Raw genomic sequence first — 23,441 nt, 5'->3', positions numbered from 1 at the left:
TATATTTTCTGCTCTTAAGTCCACTTCTAGTTACCACCCAAGGTAAATATGGTTGTAGATAAGAATATCAAATACATCGTTTTGGTGAAAATGTTTATTTCGAGCTAATACCCCATAAAGACACGAAAAAAAATAACAATTCATAAAAACATTGCAATTGCATACACAACTACATACATTGTGCACAATATGCAAAAGTCAGCCGAAATGCATAGAATTACGACTTGTCAGTTAAAAGCGTAGACCCAGACTTTTTGATATATCAATACATAGAGAAAAAAAATTGCTTAGCCAGACATAATTAAAGTTATTGTGTCAGACCTAAGCACTCAAAAGGCCAGCTTATACTGACGAGACCCCAACTTGCGACAAAGGGGGTGTATCCATTTCTTTCTTGGTATTGCACACATGGGACAGAAGACTAGGATGTGCTTTATCTTTTCCATTCCATTGCCACATGCCTTGCACAACCCATTTCTAGCCAATCCACTATCCCACTTGCAAGTCAAGCTCTTAATTGATAGTGTTCCAAATCTAAACTTATGTAAAGTGTTTTTTAGTCCTGTGAGGGACTATTTCATCTAGATATGTTTCGTAGAGCGGAACGGATTTTAGGTCCAGAAATGTGTTCAAGAAGCTATCAGTTTTTATGTCCATTTGCCATTTATTCACAACCTGAAACCAGCAGATCTTTTGATAGTATCTCTTGATGTCCAGTTGATGGAAGAAGGATCGGACCACATTCGCTCTAACCCAAGAGAGCAAAAGCAAACCTTAATATAGCATAACCAATACAGTGTATGCTCCCTAGCTAACCTTAACATTTCTTTAATTCATTCTTACAGGTTTCGAGCCCTGGACTTATCTACAGCTTCACCCAGTATCTAAAGGTCTAAGAGTGGCCAAGTCATCTATTCTTTTTAAAGAAATAACAAAAGAAAGTGGAGGAACTGGGGTACTCTGCGGTAGGTTAAGCAGGGATCTGACATAATAATGTCCCAAATGTCTGCCCCATAAAGGGCTTCCACTTGTGTTGTCGTTCTATAAGTCTCTTGTGCCGGGGATACTGATCTAGAAATTGTAGATCTATTCAATTTAACTATAGCTGAAGCTCTGTGGAGCAATGTTTTCCTATTTTTCTCTATGTGTAGTGAACAGGTAAATGCATAGTCAACCTTAACACCCAAGTAATGAAAATAGTTAGCTTCTTAGATAGCAATGTCCCCCAGTGACATATTGCTATGCAAAGACTTTGTTTAGGCTTTAATTGCCATAACATTCTTGGTAATCTCCAGACCCCTTAACTCACGAAAGGCTTGAAATCTATTCAACAGAGTTTGCAGCCCCATTGCGGTCCTTGAAATAAGCAAAGTGACATCTGCAATCAAGTTAAGGAGAATCCTGAGTGCAATCTAACAGCTGACTAAATCTGTCATTGATATATAGCAAAAAGAGAGTAGGAGCAAGGACACAACCCTGACGTACACGTCACAAAATCAGAATTCTGTCTGATAGCTCGCGCTGCTTACTCCACCACACTTATCTATAGTTATGCTTGTGGAGTCTAACAAAAATATGTAATAACTTATGGGGAGCACGTCTAATGGAGTCCCGCAGTTTTTCCCTCTGGGACAAGATTAAAGGCAGTGGTTAGGTCAACAATGCATTCTGCAGCATACATAGAAAGAGGAAAACACCTCACATGATGCTTTTGTGCAGGAAGGTGTCAATCCTGCACAAAAACAATCTCCCCTAAAACGTAGACACCCTTGCGCCATGGCACAAGGGTGCCTGCGTTGATGCATGGCAGCCTATTGTGCACCAGTGCAGGTAAAAGCACAGGGATGCAACATATTGTTGTAAATATGATGCATTCCTGTGCTTTGAAGTGACCCTGCGGGCTACAGCAAAATGGTGTGCGGTGCTGTGCTGCATCACTTTCTTGTAAATAAGGCCCTGGGTACACGACCATCCAGGCCACCCTGTGCAGTAATGTGCCAGAACGAGAAGTTGTCCCTTCTGTAACAGGCTTCTAAAAGACCTTTCCAATTTTCATTTCCTTTTGCTATCAAGCAAAGTGCACTTATACTGACCTGTAGCAGCACAAATTGTTTCCAAATCAAAAGATTTATGATTCAAGATCAGCTGCGTTTTGGCCTTAAGACCAGCAGCAGCAAGTGGCAATTTAAACAGGTGGGCCACCGTCACACTGACAGGCATTAATAAAAACCAACACTGCCCTTAGGCTCAAAGCCAAAGCTCCCAATCATGGTCCATTTTAAACAGTGTTTATAATGGGCCAAGACTGAGAGCTCTGGAGTTAAGACTGAAGGCACTGCGAGTTTCTCACAGTGCCTGGCAGTGAATTAAACAAACATAATATTTTTAATATTTTAAACTAAAAGATGTACTTACCTACTGCCTTGTGCTGGGTGCTTCTCTTCTTCTCAGCAGCACAGGATCCCAGAGCTCCAGCAAGCAACGGCCCTCTACCTATCCAGACGCTTGTCTCATGGTGCTCAGGCAGCATGAGAGAAGCACCACAATTGGCTGGAGTGCGCTGGGGTGACTCTCCTTAAAGCACTGGACATCTGTGCTTGCTCCCCAGCCAGCTGTCTAAGACAGCTTGGATTGGAGTGTTTAATGCATGCATGTCAGGCTGGCCGTCGCAAGACAACTGGCCAAAGTGACATGTGCACTTTAAACTGAAGGGCACACTGTTCCTCCCTGATGCTGCCCCATCCTCAGACTTGGCTGCTGCCGGAACAAAAAAAAAATGGTAATAAATGTGTTTTATTACCATTTTATTTTTCATGTTTCCTGCTCTCCAGAGGAGGGGTGATGCTCCTATGCTCTCATGGAGGCACAGCCGGTCCTTTGATACCTAGGATTTGTCCTTATTTTTGCTGGTTGTCGAGCTGAGGATGCCTCTAAGAAACATCCATTTAGTAACTCACACAACTGGCTATGTATTTCAATTATACAAAGGTCATTGAGAGCACTTGACTCATTGGGAGCCAAGGCTGTACTGAAAGGACGGTACATTCTTGTAAGACTTGTGGCAGTGGTTTTTACTTTAGGCCGCTTGATAGCCCTCTCTGTATTTACAATTATCCTTTCTATCGTAGGCGGTATATATATGGTCGACATCGTCTATAACAGCCCCTCCCCATTATGATTGATATTCAATTTTGGCAGTATTTCAAAATCCACTAGTGTATCCTACAATCTTATATCTAGAAGAACAAAATCTATCGTCATTTTAATGCCCCCCCCCCGGAAAGGTGTAAGGCCTTTCCTTGTCTGACGATAATCGACCATTTGCAGGTATGTGGCCTATATTTAATGGCCAGTGAGGCTAATTAAATGGCAGTTACCGACCATGATTTTAAAGAGACATTTTCATGAAAACATACTCAACTTACAACCTAATGTTAGGCCGTTTAGTTCGTTATTATATTATCACAGCTCCTGATTTTCAAACTCGATTTAATGACATATGACCACTTGTACTTCAGAGGCAGTCTATTATCACAAAAGCTGTTGAGTATCCAATGAAGCTTCCAACATCTAACCAAAAAAATTCTCCCTTTTGAAGTTAGGATTCTATTCCATTTTCTATCGCTCAGTTATTTAAGTATTAGCATAAGGTATATATTCCATTTCCCAGTCCATCAATGCCTAGGGCACTAAGGAGCTCATTGTGATGTCGGGCAGAAAGCCTCCTCCCGACAGTCGGAATCTCCTCAACCACGTCGGAGCCCTTCCAACTCACTCCTTTACGATTTTTGCCATCAGAATGTTAACCGCGGGGTCATTCTGAATTGGTTCTGAGCCACTCACAGAGTTTTCCTGTTGGTCGAAACCACATAGTACACCCATATGGACAGCGTTTCCGCCCTCGAGATTACGATCTCGATTTCCAACAGCTTTTCCAGGTCGGCCTGTCCAACACAAAAAGATTGTTGGAAAGTGACTGTGGGGACCCTGGCAGGGCCCACTTGGCCGCGAGGCCTACGGTTGATGGCCAAGGTGGTACCTAAGGGACCCCTGATACAATCCTGCACTGTGTGGCAGGCACTGTGGGGTGCCTGGGACAGGGTGCAGAGTTTTCCGCAAACCCCCCATTTCCCCATAGGAGCCTGTGCTACGGCCGGTTGTCAGGTAGAACATGAGCTCCTATAGAGAACAATGGGACTCCGACCAAACAGTGTTCGATCGCATCATAATCCGACAGTCGGAACCGCTGACCCAAGTCGGTCGGACCCGATTCCGAGTCGTGTTGAGCAGAGCCTTTCCGCCCAATATCGTAATGAGCCCCATAGTGAAAAAGTTTTCATATAACTATTTGGAAAATGAAGTCTAGGACTCACCTATGCATTCTGCCAGCCGTGTCCCACCGATGAACTGAGTTGTCCACTTAAAGTTGGTATGTTTCCCACATTCTTCATACAATCGGCTTTTTCTCAAAAAGTTAAAGTCGAAGCCCTTTGTGAGAATACAGGTGAAATCATGCAGTTAGCTCAAGGCAACATTATGAGCACTGAGACATCAATCATGGTAGCAATACATAAAGACTGGCATAGATTTCGTAAAGACATGCAAAAATGTGTGTTGACAAGTTCTGCGTATTTTATACACATCACACATTCACCAAAAAGAGCCATAGAGTTTTCTTTGCTTTCCTACCACTTTACACAGCCTCTTGTATGTTTGTTAGTCCATGGTCACGCCCACCACTTGGTGCACAGATGTTGACAAAATGCTCCATCCATGCTGTGGAAAGACAAAGACCATTAGGAAAGGCTACATTTGCTATTACTGCAGTGCTGAATTTGTGCCTGTGTTTGTCGGTGCTCAGCACCAGAATTATTTTCTAAATACCGGCACTTATTTATCAGAGTCCACTACATAGTGGCTCTGTATGTCTGTTTTTTAGTCAAACACATCAGTGGTGTGTTTAACTATTTTACATACTTCAAATAAAGAGTAAACTAGTACTTTCTACTGTTGTCTGTGAGCTGTAATAGTCTAAAATGTCACGCTTCTTTGATTGTGATCATTAGTTGGAATAACTGGTATGCCTTTATGTATTTAGTATTTCTATAGTGCAAGCCTAGCTAAAAAGCAGTGAGCCCTGAACATGGTCAACGGTAAGCATGCATTTAACAAGTGAAGAGAGGTAGCTATATAATAGATTGTTACTGCATCGTGGTGCAGTATTTTTATCTCCTTAACTGCTGGGAGTCCTCTCCCTCCACCCCCACGCAAAGCTGAACCAATTTTTGGCTATTTGGGGTGCTTCACTCTTAGGGCTCCACCACTTTTCCAGCAAATGTATGTCCTTTTTCTCAATATACTGGGGATTCTAATGATATTAAAGGTATGTGGACAAATTTAACTGAGAAAATAGGTAAAATATAGCTAAATTTGGATTTTGTTTAGGAAAAATAGGATAAAAGTGCTTTGGATATAAGTGTCTGTTTCTTCCTAAAAATGGCATCAATGAATAGTTTGCTGTGCTAAAGTCACTATCTTGCCAGCTTTCAGAGACATGCAGAGCTGAATAAAAAAACTATTTTCCTACCACAGTTTTGGTACTTTTCAAAGGTAGCTCATTTTTTAAATATTTTTTTTGTGTGCTCAACCTACTTCTAGTTTGCGGTGAAAACCAGTGTGAAACCCCTGGGTGATCCAGAAAAGCTATAGATTTATGAAAAGTAGACCCACTCACACACCCATACAGTCACTGATACATCTACTGAAATACCCCATCACAGGTCCACACAGGCCCTCACACACCCACACACACATACAGTTACACACCCATACAGCTTGTCACACACCACTCAGAAACCCACACAGCCACTTACACACCCCTACAGCCACTCACACACCCACTCAGAGATCCAAAAAAACACTTAGACAGACACTCACACAACCATACAGCCACTCACACACCCTCACACACACCCATGCAGTCACTGATATATCCACTCAGAGACTCAAAGAACCACTGACAAACCACTCACAAAGCACTCACATACCTTCTTACACACCCACACAACCACTCACACTCCCATATACAGTCACTTACACACCCACTGTGTTAAATCTGTTGTTGTTTAGTATTGAATGTGTGCTTTTGGTTGGGAATGGATCCATGGATCCATTGCATATCTGTCCTCAACATAGCCAGAAGAACCCTTATTTGACCTTGGATCTGTCCTGGATCTGTAGATCCGAGTGAGAAATTAGAAAAAGGATTTGAAAACAAAAAGAACCAGTGTTTAGGAATAAGGTTGGCTCTGAAAAGAGACATTGTGTTTACGGTGTGTATATGATAACTATGCATGGAACAAGATGCAGTCTTTTAAGTTGGTGAGGAACACCCTATTGCCTGTGTCTGTGAAATGGACTCCATCTTTCAATATATTTTGTCCAGGTCAAAACATAAATTGTTATGGTTTATAGAGCCCATGTTGTGGTCTTGGAGAACTGCAGAAACAGCTTTATGGACATGTTTCCAGGTTTTCTGTATTAGCGGACAAAATTGGGTTGACCGCTGACACTTTTGTCTTTAACAAATGTTGGAGAACACCAAGGCAATAAGTTGGAAAAAATGTAATTAATTTACCAAAGGCATCCTTCATTAGGATTTCTAGTCCTACCCCACTAATTGTGCCTAGGTCATTGCCACCACAGTGCACAATCATGAGGGCTGGATGTTGGCAATTCCCCATAACTTCAACCAAAGGCAGCAATTGATGCCACTTTAACCTTCTCTGGCCAACCCAAATAATGTCTACATTCGATAAACTTAGGTCCCTGTCATTGCTACTCTTTCTAACACAAAACACAAGCCGTAGCACACAGGAAAAGGCTGCAGCATAATGATGCAGTTTTCAAGATGAAAGGCAGCTAAAATGGAGGAAAGCAAGTAAAATATAAAAATATTTGATTGGAAGTTGGAGCTGTGCAGGGAACTAAGTTTAAAAAAGTAACTAGCTCTGTGATTGGCTTTGGAAAAAAAAAAAAAAAGGTTTTGTTGTTTGGGTAATGCGCGGATTGCTTACTATCAACCACACCTGCTACAGTCAGACCCTCCAGGATTTAGCAATTTCACGATTCAATCGCAAAATCAGGTGAGGAGCGCAGTGAACCGCAATATTTATTTTTAAGGTCGCAAAATCCGTACAGCCATAATAGCTGCCTGCTTCCTCCTGCTGCATTAGGAATTACAAAAGCGATCCTGTTCATATGCCCTGCTTGCTTTCTCTAGCGCATGGATCCAGAGCTGTGCATGCCTCTCAGAACGAAGGGGAACACAATGCTGTTGAAAGACAGACGAGAATACAAAAGTAGCACTTCAACGGCAAACTCTGTAAGGTTGTGCTAATGTGCTAGCGTGTGAATAAAACCGATGTGGCCACTTTATCTTGTTTTATTTCTTTTGATGGATTTTGAGAAAAAGAAGTCTTCCTTTTTTTCTCTGTCCAGAGGCTGCCCTTTGGAAGGGAAAAATGACCAAAAAAGATGTCATTTTCAGGAATGTTTTTTTTCTCTCTTATGGATCCATTTCCCAGGGGAACAAATGAAGTAAGAAGAGGAAAAAGAGGGTAAGACCCGTTTCATAAAGTCATGGTTTCCAGCAGGTTAGGAGGAGTGAGATAGAGACTGAATGAGGGGACAGAGAAAGAGAGAGCTGCCAGCGGCCTCAGTGACAACTTGACAAATGTGAGCTGAAAGGGACTATTATCACAGTAAGATGAAGGCTTGGTTTTGTGTCAGTGGCAAGCAGTCTTTAGAGTACTTGTGGACATTGTGGGGGCTCATTTAAGAGTTATATGCATAAACCTGCCTCAGTCTGCCCCTATAACTCACAGGTGAAACATCACCTTCCCGAGCCACCTGACTTCTCTGTCTCTTAACCACTCTGTGTGCATGTCTGTTGTCTCATCACCTGAGATCCCCTACTCTGCACAGTAGTACAAAGTTAAAAATCTGCATTTCGATGGAGCTGTTGTCTATTGCACCCTTCTGTTTCAATATTAGTTTATAATTTAAAGCCTGTAGCAAAAGCATTAGATGAACTAGGCACACAACAGACAAACAACCTTTGTTTGTTCTCCAAATCATCTCAGTTGACAATTTGGATAATAATGCAAGCAACAAGGCTCTGGTGTGTCTCGCATATTTCTTGCCTATTCCTTTAATATTATCTAGGTTTTCTGAGATCACAACATGACAAACTCCCCCTAAAAGACCCCTCAGCTGCAGAAGGTGAGCTGTACCTGCAGAAGATGAACCTACCTGGCTAGATATATTAAAACATTTCAGGCACTTTAGAAATGTATCTAATCACTCAACCTAAATAGAAATAGGCTTAGTGAAAGACCCTGAAACCTTCAACTGTTGAAATCATCCTGTCTTTGCCACATCATCGGAAGGTTGCTGAATGGAAGACTCCAGAATTAGTCTGGGAATCAGATTGGATATCATTGGAGCAGAGTAATTTAGACTCCACCCTCCATCATGGCTCTTTTACATTTTTTGTGGTCTGCCTTGTATTTTGACTATCAGCGAGTCCACTGAGACTGCGTCATTTTTTCTACGACACACATTTCCCATCAGAAGAAAAGGCTCTTCTTGCAAGAAGGTGGGTCCAAACTGAACCAGGGACCACAGATGAGGGTGACTACTGCACTCTTAAATCACATTATATGGAGACCAGGGTCAGACTGGGACATAAACTGTCAGGACACCAAAATAAAAAGTAGCCCCTATTAGTGCATCAGATAGCAAAGAAAATGGTCCATATCGGCAAATAGGGACGTTTGTAATTTTTGGAGATACTATAGGTGTTTTGAAATGCATGCAAGTATTTGTGTTTGCTATAAGCAATGTTTGTGATAATATCCAAAAAATCAACAGTAAAAACCTTCCCAAGAGACCATAAAACAGGCTCACGAACCTCCAAAAAGCCGTCCCACACACTATCTTATCAGACCAGCCCCTCAGGCACTGCCTGTTTGCCCTGTAGGCCAGTCCAACCCTAATGGATATTCATTCAAACTTAACTTGATAGTTTAGGAGTACAAACCATTTTTCCTGTACCAATTGTGAGAAAAATATTTACAGCCCCCTAAAGTCTGCTAAGGACCTCATTAATGGGTTCCATGATGTAACATCTTTATGTGTTGTGGTTTGGGTCCATGTCTGTTGTTCAAGGTAACTGGGTGTTGAATGGCTTTTATATTCTTCAAGGTTCTTGAATAGCGCACAATGGTGGTCCCATGCCAGTTATCAAGTCACTGGAGCAGCTGCTGGGATGCACCTTAAATACCCTGTTGAAATTTCCCCGTTTCTGTTTTTTGAATTTTATTTTATCATATTTTTGTGTGACCTCTGCTGAATATCTCCAGGAGAGCCAACCAAGAATTCTTATACAAAAAATAAAACAACCACAATACAGCGTAGATGCAAATTTAAAAACCAAATAAGATCACATAACTGTTCTCGATGCCCCAAACCCTTGGCATACTACAAGTCAAATAAATGAATGTGTCTCTTTGTGAAATATAACAAGAAAGAGGCAGGTGAAGAAGAAGTGGAAGGGTAATCAAGGGTAATCACAGGGCAGCTGCTGAAAAATCCTAAATTTGGCTTTCGCACATAGTGGGAATATTAAAACATGGTGTTCCACAGCAGATGGCTCTTGGGCTTGGAACCCCTAGCCCCAAGTCAGCACAATGTCACAAAAAACAGGATGATTAGCAACCCTGTGCTATTATGCGTGGCTTAACCTAAGATCCAGAATGTTAACACAAAGGAGAATATAGCAAACAAACACTCTCAAACACTTTAACCATGCCTATATCAAAGTGGACTGCTCTACTAAAACAGTTTCCATTTATTTAAGGCTGAAAAGGAATGATTACAACTAAAATAAAGTGGAATACAAAAAGAGGGACAGAAGAGGCCGTTTCCATTCACAAAGGAATGGGAGGTCCAGTAGGAACAGGGGCCCCTAGTAATAATAACAAAAGGTGTTCCTATAGTTCCTCAGAAATAGAGTAGTGTCAACGTGAAGGCTGAGGTGGGTTAAATGCACCGTGTAAACCTGGTTGGAAATCCATATGTTGGATTTAAATGCCCTCACACACCCTTGCAGGTGTCATGCTTCATCATTTGGGCTGCTCCTCGTCGGGCCGGCGGTGCACTGCCCGACGGGCTCCCTAAAAAGGGGCACTTTAGCGGAGATCTTTAATCCAACTGCCGTATAGGTGAAGTGCGGGTGTGGGGCCTGGTTAATGTAGATATATTAAAGTGTGGTTAAAATAAGGTAAAGAGTGCCTGGTGAAAATGAATTTTATTCTGATGGCCTCCTACCTTAAATTTAAAAGCGTGTATACATTGCACTTATTCGAGTGTAATGTCTCTCATTAAGGTGGCATGTAATTATAAGGAGTTGGTCAACATGTTTCTCGCCTAGAGTAACTATACTCGCGATTCTTCAGGACCTTTTAGAAGCTATCTACATTTAACAACCTCCTCAAATTAGGGTTATTAACAATATATGTATTACGTTCAGACTCAATACCTGTTAGTGTCAGGAGCTACCTGAAAAGAAACAGAGGTATGGTCAAACATACATGCAGGTGCTTTTGATATAAAACAATTGATAAGAAAGCCTTCAGTGTGACTCACACTCTGTAGCTAAATAAAAAGTGGTGAGATGTCGCAGCATCCATCAGACTTTATAAAACAAAGAAGTGGTGGATCCCACGGTGAGCTAAAGTGACTACTCACCAATGTGGAACATCTATTAAAAGCAGCTAAAATCCGTGCATATATGACTCACCCTAATCAGTCATTATCCTGGCATCAACAGTACTCGGTGGATTGTACATGAGTGTGAATCCCTCAAAGTTATAGGACTGTATTAGACAAGATTTACATCAATCATATGGTCTGATATGATTCTTTTAAAGCAAACAAAGAATAGACACAAAAAAGTTGGGTCTTAACTCAAAAGTCTAGTATGATAAAAACTTGCATTAGTAATATTAGAATTCTTAAAACTGCCACTGGCACGAAACGTCTACTGGTCGCAAGACCTCGACTTGACTATTCGTATGCGTTAAGGCGTTCAGTAGGATTCAGGGATAAAGGTGTATAATATTTCCTATCCCTCAATTGTCTCAGGCATTCCGTGTCGTAATCAGTGGTTGCCATGATGACTGTGGCACTGCCTTTATCAACCTGTTTGATGGTAATGGTTGTGTCATTGGCAAGTGTTTCAATCGCCTGTATCTCTTGGCTAGTCATGTTCTTGAAATGCTTATTTTTTGACAAAGCTCTCACATCTTTCAGTACTGCTTGTTCGTAGGTCAACACCTCATTGGCTATCATCCCACTCTGGGGAGTAAAGGAAGAAGGATTGTGTAAACCTGAATCATCGTCAGGAGTGTATTCCTTCCCCTCAAAGAAACATTTGAGGCGGGTTTTGCGAAAAAACTGGTGCAGTTCACAAGTTTGTGAAAAAAGATCCACCCGGGGAGTAGGAACAAATCCTAGTCCTTTCTGGAGGACGTCATTCTCTGTCTTAGTTAGTTGTCTGGATGACAGATTTACTGCTAGGTTTGTTTTCTGTTGGTCTGGCTCCTGGTTTCCATTCCTGGTTGAGCAGGCTCCTCCCATTGTACTCTTTTTTCCTGTTGGGTACCTCTTTTTCGCCCTCGCCCTTTGCCCCAACCCCTGCCTAAAAAAGGCTGGCGCATACCCTGGGGTACAAACTGCGGGGGATACTGTGGGCCAAACTGTGGAGGACCTTGAGGAAATATTGGGTACTGCCAGAACGGGGGGGTGGTGTGGTCCCTGGTAGAGTGGTGGAGGGTAGGTGTTGTAACCCTGCCTTCCTCTCTTACCTCTATATTGATTGGGTCCCATACTTTCTGTACTAGAATCGCTGTTATTCGATGAACTCCTCTTGGAGGAGTTTGAGCTAGCATCAGATGAGTAGTTTGTATTTGCCGGGACGTAATCAGCTTTGAGGTAAGGGTATACCTTTTCCTTGTCAAATCGTTTAATATCCTTTTGTATCTTAGCCACTTTCTGTTTCATGAGATATTCTTTGTGCTCTGCAATCTCATTATTGAGCTCCATCAGTTTGGTTTTAAAAGTGGGGCCTGAGTTGTTATGTTTTAAGGCGTTTTCGGCGGCTTGTATCCGAATGAATACTTCCTCAGCCAGCCTTTTGGCCGTGTTTACAATTAGAATCACCACGCCACCTTCCAGACCCGGTGGAGAGGGTAGGTCTATTCACGCTACGTGAGGAGAAGAAATGTGAGTACACGATCAGTTTTAGTATTTTACACTTTCTTTGTAATACGTGCCTACCACGACGATCACCAAGCTCTAATATGCGTTAGGAGAGATTCACAAATATAGCGGTCACGACTAACACTGAGGATTACACTAGGGATTATTGTATTAGCCTGACCAAATCTCTCGACTATGCAGTAGGAGGAAACCATCCACAGACTCCACCCTGGGTCGTTAATTAAACGTTGGTTTTTAAAACCCTCACAGTCTAACACGCTAGAGGAGAGATTGACTAACACAGCAGTCACAATTAACAATGAAAAACATCATAAAGCATCATGGTAGTAATTTGACCTAATTTCTTGACAACACTAGAGAAGGAAACTCTAACCTGGGTTATTAACGAAACGCAGGATGTTTAACAACCCTGATGAAACTTTAGTGATACTATATTCGTGGTGACAATACCATGACAGACCGAAGGGAATCACTCCTTTGAATCAAGATAGTGACCCTACGACATGCTATACACAATCTTTATCCCTCCTGCCCTGACCACACTGTACATCTTCATGGAGCAAAAAAACGCACATACGAATAGTCAAGTCGAGGTCTTGCGACCAGTAGACGTTTCGTGCCAGTGGCAGTTTTAAGAATTCTAATATTACTAATGCAAGTTTTTATCATACTAGACTTTTGAGTTAAGACCCAACTTTTTTGTGTCTATTCTTTGTTTGCTTTAAAACAATCATATCAGACCACATGATTGATGTAAATCTTGTCTAATACAATCCTATAACTTTGAGGGATTCACACTCATGTACAATCCACCGAGCACTGTTGATGCCAGGATAATGACTGATTAGGGTGAGTCATATATGCACAGATTTTTGCTGCTTTTAATAGATGTTCCACATTGGTGAGTAGTCACTTTAGCTCACCGTGGGATCCACCACTTCTTTGTTTTATAAAGTCTGATGGATGCTGCGACATCGCCCCACTTTTTATTTAGCTACAGAGTGTGAGTCACACTGAAGGCTTTCTTATCAATTGTTTTATATCAAAAGCACCTGTATGTATGTTTGACCATACCTCTGTTTCTTTTCAGGTAGCTCCTGACACTAACAGGTATTGAGTCTGAACGTAATACGTATATTGTTAATAACCCTAATTTGAGCAGGTTGTTAAATGTAGATAGTTTCTAAAGGGTCCTGAAGAATCGCGAGTATAGTTACTCTAGGCGAGAAACATGTTGACCAACTCCTTATAATTACATGCCACCTTAATGAGAGACATTACACTCGAATAAGTGCCATGTATACACGCTTTTAAATTTAAGGTAGGAGGCCATCAGAATAAAATTCATTTTCACCAGGCACTCCTTACCTTATTTTAACCACACTTTAATATATCTACATTAACCAGGCCCCACACCCGCACTTCACCTATACGGCAGTTGGATTAAAGATCTCCGCTAAAGTGCCCCTTTTTAGGGAGCCAGTCGGGTATTGCACCGCCAGCCCGACGAGGACCAGCCCAAATGATGAAGCATGACACCTGCAAGGGTGTGTGAGGGCATTTAAATCCAACATATGGATTTCCAACCAGGTTTACACGGTGCATTTAACCCACCTCAGCCTTCACGTTGACACTACTCTATTTCTGAGGAACTATAGGAACACCTTTTGTAACTAAAAAAAAAAAGTGCCACAATAATGCCGCAAAATTTCCATTTTGTGCCATGAAATTTGCAAATCCATGTCTCAATAGCCTGGTTAATGTGAAGTTAGTATGCTGTTTATAGAAAATCTTGTGAACTTTTGACCTACTGGTAGGCAGAGACTATTGGAAACATGAGTTGTTGGACCCGGCCTCGTGGTGTGGTCTTAACCCTCTTGGGTTGTGCCCGTCCCCCGCACCGGCCTACCCGGGCCGCCCTTTCAGGCCGCCAGGGACCCCTCCTCCCTTCGAGGTCCCCCTTGGATTGTACCCGTTTGCCTACACCCGCCTCAGCGGCCCCCTTTTCCAGGCCGCACAGGAACCCCTCATCCCTTCGGGGTTCCCCCCATGCTTGCTCCACGCACCAGCCCACGCGACCCGGCTCCCCCCGGCCTCAGCCCCAGCGAAGCCCCGACATCGAGGCACCAAGATCTGGCCAGGGGGCACCGCGTGGCCACTCCACCGCTCCCGGAGGAGGAGAGTTTCGATGGGACCCCCACCGTCCCTCCACACCTAGGTACGATCGTCCTCCGGCCTCTCCGGGCCTGACGCCTCTCCCGCTGGGCGTCTGGCCTCTCCCAGCCCAGCCTCTCCGCCCCCCCCAGGCGCAAGGGTCCGGACATCAAAGGGCTCCAGACCTATATCTGGGGCAACCCCGCAATGGAACACCAGTTGTATCCCGGAGTCAAGAGCCCTGCTGATGGAATCGCGGCTGACCCTACAGAGAAGAACTCTTGCTTGACCCTATACCACGAGCCCAGCTGACTGCGTCGCGGCTCCACCTTATTGAGACAAGGAACCTCACGGAACATCAGGGGCCCTGCTGACGCTGTCACAGCCCAACCTCGCTGAAGCCTCCCGCAGAGCCCTGCTGACGTCGTCGCGGCTCGAGCTGAACTGAACCACCTGAGAGCCCTGCTGACCTAGTCGCGGCTCGAGCTCCACGAACTGATCACCAGAGCCCTGCTGACGCCGTCGCGGCTGGACCGCTCCGGGACACGGAGACCCTCCAGCTTGAGGAACAAGACTGGGCCTAAGGTACCCTCGTACCCAGCTGCTACCAAAGACTGTCCCGCTACCCCATCCCTGTCAAAGACTCTGAGACTCTTGCGGATCCCTCGATCCCCCCTTGTATATATCGATAACCGTAACTTCCTAATGCTGATAAAGAATTGCTCATCGTGATAAACATCCTCGAGTCCTGTGTGGTGGTGTTACTGTGCTGGTACGGTATAGGAGAAGGACCTCTCCTAGGAGGCTTCTCAGCAGCGCTCGGTTACTTCTTACCGTGTGGGGGCCCCCCTGGGTGGTCTCTCCGACTCCCCCGGGGTTCGCCTTCCAACATTTGGTGGCCAGCGACGGGATCCGAGCCGAACGCAGAGCGTACAAGCAAGTAACCCACTCGCTATCCATCCAGACGAACAGAGACCATGGAGTTCCAACCAGAACGATTGGAAGAGTACACGCACAAAGAGTTAAAACAGTTCTGCAAGGACAAGGGCATTGCGACCACCGGCCTAGGTACCAAGGAAGAGATGCAGGAAGCCCTGAGAACCTGGATAGAGTCCGAGGCGGGTCCCTCCCAGAGTGAAGGTCCCCTGCCCCTGAATGCAGCCACGCCACCAGCACCGACCCCCGCGAACGGAGGGAGAAACAGCCTGGAAACCGGCCTCTCCGCGGAAGAAATACGAGAGCGGGAGAAGGTCCGGAACCATGAGCTAGAGCTCGCACTACTTCGGCTGGACGGCGAACTCTTGCTGGCCGAAAAGAAATTGGCCATGGAACAGCTACGGCTACAAGAGTAGATAGAGGAGAAGAAGCGGCATCGAGAGCTGGAGGAGAAAAGGCTGACCCTCGAACACGAGCGGGGCCTCAAAGAACTCGAGCTCAAGGCCCAGAAGGGGGAGACCGGCACCCCCAGCAATAGAGACGCTCTGCCGCCCACCGAAGCCAAGGTCCATATTCCCAAAGATGTTGTCAAGGAGTACTATAAAAACTACGACATCCAACAGTGGTTTAAGGCGTACGAGGTGGCCATGACCTCCCATCGGGTACCCAGGAAGGATTGGGGTGCCGGCCTATGGGGTCAGTTCCTTAGCGAGGGCCGAGAAACCATACTCCAGCTCCCGGAAGAGGTGATGACCTCGTACGACCATATGAAGGAGGCCCTGCTCACCCGCTATGGACTAACCGCGGAAATGTACCGCCAGCGTTTCAGAGACTGCAAGAAAATCCCCGGTACCACATGGGTAGAGTATGTTGACTTTTTCAGCAGGGCCCTAGAAGGTTGGATCAAGGGGAGCAAGGTCACCACCTACGGGCAGCTGGTCGACCTCGTTATTTGGGAACACCTCTCCAACAACTGCTTCGTGGAGCTAAGACAACACCTCCTCGACAGCAAGCTGACCGAGCCACGGAAGCTCGCCGCCGAGGCCGATCGATGGGTCAACACCCGAGTCCCCCGGAGCTCGATGGGAGAGTACCAGCGAAACCCCACCGGGCCCCCCCGCCAGCGCGGCGGGGGAGGAGGGTCGAACAGGAATCGGGACCTCCCAGCCGGGCCGCCCCGGAGTCCGCCTCGGGGACCGCCTCAGCAACACACCTCCCCGAGCCTAGCCCGAAGAGGGACGGCGCCTGCAAAAACCAGACCCCGGCCCACGATAACGTGCTACGGCTGCCAACAAACAGGAAACTATGCCAGCGACCCTGCCTGCCCCATGAACCGACGAAGTGGGACCAGCGGGCCCCCGCCCCGACAACTAATGGCGGCTGCCCTGGGAGAAGGGGAGGAAGAGGAAGAACACCTCAACGGGGGGTCCACTGAGTGGGAGCCGGCAGCCATGTCCCTGGTCTGCCTGGGCAGCCGAGAAATGGTGCCCCGAATACCCATCCCGAGCAACACCCAGAAGTACCAACAGTGGGTCACTATCAATGGACGACGGGCCGAAGCCCTCCGTGACACCGGAGCCAGTGTCACCGCTGTCCGCTGCCACCTGGTGGCCCCCGAACAGATCCTGCCGAATGTGCTATGCCCCGTCCGGACGGCCGACAACAGCGAGAGCATGTGCCAGATGGCACAGATTCCCTTCGAATGGGGAGGGGTGACGGGTATACTGAAGGTGACTGTCTGCGACGACGCTCCGGTGGACTGCCTCCTGGGGAACGACCTCGAGAGTTCCCCCTGGGCTCAAGTAGAGCGGCGAGAGCATCTCCGAATGCTAGGACTACCCGAATGGGCCTGCGCCACCACCCGGTCCATGGCCGCCCAGGCCCCCCATTCGTCCATGGTCGCCGACATCGTCGAGCCCGAGGGGCCCGTGCCACCACCTGCCTCCAGCGGGGGAGAAGCGGACACCGATGCCAGATCCACGGTGCCCCCCCCGGACGAGATCGCCTCTCTTGGCGCACTCCCGGAATTTGCCCAATGGCGCCACGACGGGGGCCCCACCAGAGAACAGTTCTTGCAGGAACAGAAGACCTGCCCCTCCCTTGAAGGAGTCCGGCAACAAGCGGCCTCGCAGGCCAACGGTGACCAGACCGGAACCCACTGGGTCTATTGGGCTGAAGGACTACTGTACAGCGAGCAGAAGATTGCAGAACTAGGGGCCAGTCGAGTGCTGGTGGTCCCCCTCCGATTCCGGGAGTTCCTCCTTAACCTGGCACATGATGTGCCCCTCGCTGGGCACCTGGGGCAGGACAAAACCTACAGCCGCCTGGTGACCCACTTCTACTGGCCCCGGATGTGGAGGGACGTGGACAACCACTGCCGGTCCTGCTAGACCTGCCAAGCCAGCAGCAAGACGGGGGGACGGGTCAAAGCCCCTCTCCAGCCCTTCCCAGCAGTCAACACCCCGTTCGAACGGGTCGGAATAGACATCGTGGGGTCCCTGGACCCCCAGACCGCCCTGGGTCACCGCTTCATCCTGGTCCTCATAGACCACGCAACCAGGTACCCTGAGGCCATCCCGCTTCGAACTGTGACCGCCCCCGTAGTGGGCCGGGCCTTAATGGGGATCTTCTCGAGAGTGGGGTTCCCCCGAGAAGTGGTGAGCGACCGAGGTACGAACTTTATCTCTAAATACATGCGGTCCCTGTGGCAGCAGTGCGGGGTCACGTACAAGTTCACCACCCCATACCACCCTCAGGGGAACGGACTGGTCGAGCGGTTCAACAGAACCTTAAAAGGCATGATCAAGGGCCTGGAAGAGCCCCTACGGCGGAGATGGGATGTCCTGCTGCCGTGCCTCCTGTTTGCCTATCGGGGGGTCCCGCAGAAGTCCCTGGGGTTCAGCTCTTTCGAATTGTTGCACGGGCATCCAGTCCGAGGACCCCTCAGCCTGGTCAAGGAGGGCTGGGAGACGAAGCCCCGAGATGCCCCCCCGACGTCTACAGATACCTCCTGACCCTCCGCAACCAGACACGAAGGTTCCGAGCCCTGGCCGAAGCCAACCTCGAGGCCAGCCAAGAGGACATGAAAAGATGGTACGATCAAAACGCCTCTACCATCGAGTTTGAGCCGGGCCAGCAAGTCTGGGTCATGTCACCAGTTGACCCCTGCACCCTCCAGGACAAATGGACCGGGCCCTTCAAGGTGGTGGAAAAGAAGAGCCCTGTCACCTACCTGATCGACATGGAGTCTCCCCGGAACCCCCTCCGGGTTCTGCACGCTAACCGGCTCAAACCCCACTTTGCCCGGACCGAACTAAGCCTCCTGCTAGCGACCGACGACGGGGGTGAGGGTGACTCCGAGCCCCTACCTGACCTCCTGCGGACCAGCGACCACGACGGGACCATCGAAGGCGTCCAACTCACCCCCTCCCTGACCCCGGAACAGCACCACGACTGTCAGCAACTGTTGCAGCCCTTTGCGGCCCTCTTCTCCCTCACTCCGGGGGTGACTCCCTGGTGTGTCCACGACGTCGACACTGGGGACAGTCCCCCCGTACGACACAGAGCCTACAGAGTACCCGACCGGGTGCGGTGGCGAAGATGCTGGCCCTCGGGGTCATCGAGCCCTCCGACAGCCCGTGGGCCAGTCCCGTCGTCCTGGTGCCAAAAGCTGCCGCACCTGGCACCCCCCCGGAGCTACGATTTTGTGTGGACTACCGGGCCCTGAACACCGTTACCAAGACCGATGCCCATCCTCTTCCCCGGGCCGACGAGCTCATCGACCGCTTAGGGGCAGCCCGCTACCTGAGCACTTTTGACCTCACCGCCGGGTACTGGCAGATCCAGCTCACCCCCGGTGCCCAAGAAAGATCTGCTTTCTCCACCCCTGACGGGCACTACCACTTTCGGGTGATGCCCTTCGGCATGAAGAACACCCCGGCCACCTTCCAGAGACTAGTGAACAAGGTCCTGGCCGGGCTAGAGGCCTTCAGCGTGGCTTATTTAGATGACATTGCCGTATACAGCAGCCACTGGGCTGAACACCTGGGGCACCTCAAAGCAGTCCTGACCGCCCTCCAAGGGCCGGGCTCACGATCAAGGCCAGCAAATGCCAGATAGGCCAAGGATCGGTGACCTATCTGGGCCATCAAGTAGGGAGCGGTCAGGTGGCTCCCCTCCAACCGAAAGTTGATGCCATCCAGGCGTGGGAACCCCCCACCACCCAGACAGCTGTCCGGGCCTTCCTGGGCCTCACCGGGTACTACCGGCGATTCATCAGAGACTATGGGAGCATTGTCGGCCCCCTCACAGAGCTCACGTCAAAAAAGCAGCCCAAGAAGGTGCACTGGACCCCCGCTGCCAGGCGGCCTTCAAGACTCTCAAAACGGCAATGTGCACTGCCCCCGTGCTACAGGCCCCTGACTACAGCAAGGAGTTCGTGGTGCAGACGGACGCCTCCGAATATGGAATTGGGGCCGTCCTGTCCCAGGTAGATTCGGAGGGACTCGACAGGCCCGTGGCCTTCATCAGCCGACGGCTGCGGCCCCGGGAGCAGCGGTGGAGCACCATCGAGCGGGAGGCCTTCGCTGTAATGTGGGCCCTCAAAAAGCTCCGGCCCTATCTCTTCGGCACCCACTTCCGGGTCCAGACCGACCACCGGCCCTTGCGGTGGTTAATGCAAATGAGGGGTGAGAACCCCAAGCTGCTGCGATGGTCCATCTCGCTGCAAGGGATGGACTTCTCTGTTGAACACCGGCCCGGTATTGACCACGCCAACACCGACGGCCTGTCCCGCTTCTTCCGCCTCGACGAGGAGAACCCCCAAGGAAATGGGTGACTCTCCCTGCCTTCGGCTGGGGGGGGACGCCTGTTGGACCCGGCCTCGTGGTGTGGTCTTAACCCTCTTGGGTTGTGCCCGTCCCCCGCACCGGCCTACCCGGGCTGCCCTTTCAGGCCGCAAGGGACCCCTCCTCCCTTCGAGGTCCCCCTTGGATTGTACCCGTTTGCCTACACCCGCCTCAGCGGCCCCCTTTTCCAGGCCGCACAGGAACCCCTCATCCCTTCGGGGTTCCCCCCATGCTTGCTCCACGCACCAGCCCACGCGACCCGGCTCCCCCCGGCCTCAGCCCCAGCGAAGCCCCGACATCGAGGCACCAAGATCTGGCCAGGGGGCACCGCGTGGCCACTCCACCTCTCCCGGAGGAGGAGAGTTTCGATGGGACCCCCACCGTCCCTCCACACCTAGGTATGATCGTCCTCCGGCCTCTCCGGTCCTGGCGCCTCTCCCGCTGGGCGTCTGGCCTCTCCCAGCCCGGCCTCTCCGCCCCCCCCAGGCGCAAGGGTCCGGACATCAAAGGGCTCCAGACCTATATCTGGGGCAACCCCGCAATGGAACACCAATTGTATCCCGGAGTCAAGAGCCCTGCTGATGGAATCGCGGCTGACCCTACGGAGAAGAACTCTTGCTTGACCCTATACCACGAGCCCAGCTGACTGCGTCGCGGCTCCACCTTATTGAGACAAGGAACCTCACGGAACATCGGGGGCCCTGCTGACGCTGTCGCGGCCCAACCTCGCTGAAGCCTCCCGCAGAGCCCTGCTGACGTCGTCGCGGCTCGAGCTGAACTGAACCACCTGAGAGCCCTGCTGACCTAGTCGCGGCTCGAGCTCCACGAACTGATTACCAGAGCCCTGCTGACGCCGTCACGGCTCGACCGCTCCGGGACACGGAGACCCTCCAGCTTGAGGAACAAGACTGGGCCTAAGGTACCCTTGTACCCAGCTGCTACCAAAGACTGTCCCGCTACCCCGTCCCTACCAAAGACTCTGAGACTCTTGCGGATCCCTCGATCCCCCCTTGTATATATCGATAACCGTAACTTCCTAATGCTGATAAAGAATTGCTCATCGTGATAAACATCCTCGAGTCCTGTGTGGTGGTGTTACTGTGCTGGTACGGTATAGGAGAAGGACCTCTCCTAGGAGGCTTCTCAGCAGCGCTCAGCTACTTCTTACCGTGTGGGGGCCCCCCTGGGTGGTCTCTCCGACTCCCCCGGGGTTCGCCTTCCAACATGAGTACTATTGAAACAGAGCTAAAAGAGTGTGGGGGAAGGGGGACCAAAGAGACTGCAGTGTGAAACTGAAAAGCAGACAGATGTACAAAATTGCTCAGTGGAGGGTGAATGTCTTATAAGTGAAAATATTTCATAAATGTTAATATAAATAGGAAACATTAACAGCAGATTGTTGAATGCTTTTAAGGACTGTCGCATGGATCTGCAGATTCACGGCGGATTCACACAGAGGGCTGCACTGAGCTCCGTGGTGGAGCAGTGATAAAGGTACCAAATCGTACTTCTTGACACGAAACATGGGAAGGGTAAAAAAAATAGTGACCATTTACAAGTGGCATAACAAAAAAAAAAGACGAAAGGAAGTCTGTGATTTGCTAAGTACAGGAGTATGAGTAAGAGTGCATTGCGAAGGGTAGTCATTTTAGGAACTTTTCTACTGAGAGTGGAGGATGATTGACGATTTGCAGTGGAAAACAGATAGTAAAATTAGGGGGGGGCGTGGCCAACTGCTGAGCATGGCGGTCGCCTCTTAGGGTAGCTCCGGACCCGGGCAACAATTATCCTGATTATAGCCGTTTCCTGAGGTGCTACCTGCAACCAGGGACCGGGCGCCACGGTGCAGAACTTGTGCCGATCATCGGAGCCGTCTTAGGGCTTCTGAGAGGTCCCCGCTGTGGAGTGGAGCGAGCGGCGGCGGAGGGGCCTACAGAGCAGCAGCGGAGATTCACGGCATATCGAGCCGGTGCGATCGCGGGGCTGCGGAACAGTGCATGTGGCCCCGAGACCATCGGATGAGGGGAGAGTCTGAAGTGGATCGACGGGGCCCCCGTCGGGGTTACGAACAAGCAGCCGGAATCAAACAGGAGGTGCGGCGTGACCTGGGGAGCAAATGCCGGCGGACTGGAGCAGCGCGACGTGGGATCACGACAACGCAAGAGCCGGGGATGCGGCGCGGCCTACTCGGGCCTGCTGTATCCGGCACACTTCAGTGGAGTAAATAACCAGGGGAACAAAGGCAGATAGCGGCGGAGTGGTGCTGCCAAGATTGAGCGGGGGAGGAGATCCTGACATGCTATGTGGACGGCCCCCAAAGGCAGCGGTACAGTCTGGATGGTAGCTGCTGGACAATGAGTGAATGGAGCAGCACTGAAGTCGGCGGCAGGTAAAGGACTGAATAGAGAAAGTGGAGAGAGCGTGTGCTGTGCTCCAGAGCTGATGGGGGCATAGCACACTGGGTGCTGCCATAGAGAGAAGGCCACACAGGACGCCTGGAAGACTTTGCCCCCAGACTCCCTAGGAGGGCATAGACCTGTGCACCTACATTGTGACATGCGGCTGCAATCGAGGTACCCAGGGTACAGCATTGTGCACCGAAGACAGGACCAGGGGTCAACCAGCCTGAGCCGGCGCTAATAATTACTCTGGGGACCGACGGCGGGGCTGGCCGGGGCAGCTACATAGTGAGGGGCCTGGTGGACACGGAAGACAGCCCAACGGTGATAGTGGACGCGGATTCCCCACGGTGGCAAGGGATACGACCCCTGGTAGTTTCGTGATGGGGTGAGTGAAGGGCAAACAACTGGAAAGCGAGACGGGTACTGACCATGTCCCAGACACAGCAGCATCCATGAACGCTTCCTCGCAGGCCAGCTGTATACCGCCTACCAACGCAGTGGATACGATGGACAAACTGGACTTAATCTTACAGGAAGTGAGAGACTCGAGGAAAGCTATAGAAACTCAAATCGGCACCCTCACGACCGGCCTGTTGCTGCTCAGAGCTGAGCATACTAAGCTCGCCGATAAGGTGAAGGACCATGCTGTGGAGCTGGGTGTCCTCTCCCCCCAACAGACCCAAAACACCACCCATATCAAACAACTACAGACCCAGGTCGCCACCTTGATGGAGCTCTTGGAGGATGCAGAAGGGAG

General features: G+C 49.2%; 1 protein-coding gene across 3 annotated transcripts in view; it reads right to left on the bottom strand.

Moving 5' to 3' along the window:
• The window catches only part of LOC146867367 (uncharacterized), an 80,669-nt gene that overhangs the window by 7,354 nt on the left and 49,874 nt on the right, over positions 1–23,441 (bottom strand). For all 3 annotated transcript variants that reach the window (XM_085604557.1, XM_085604540.1, XM_085604548.1), the window contains exon 6: positions 4,374–4,488. In XM_085604557.1, the coding sequence (XP_085460683.1) occupies positions 4,374–4,488 (115 nt within the window). The remainder of the gene's footprint in view (positions 1–4,373; positions 4,489–23,441) is intronic.

The sequence above is a fragment of the Triturus cristatus genome, chromosome 1_2, assembly GCF_964204655.1.
Source record: "Triturus cristatus chromosome 1_2, aTriCri1.1, whole genome shotgun sequence".
NCBI classification, from domain to species: Eukaryota; Metazoa; Chordata; class Amphibia; order Caudata; family Salamandridae; genus Triturus; species Triturus cristatus.
This window is presented reverse-complemented; position numbering and strand designations above follow the sequence as displayed.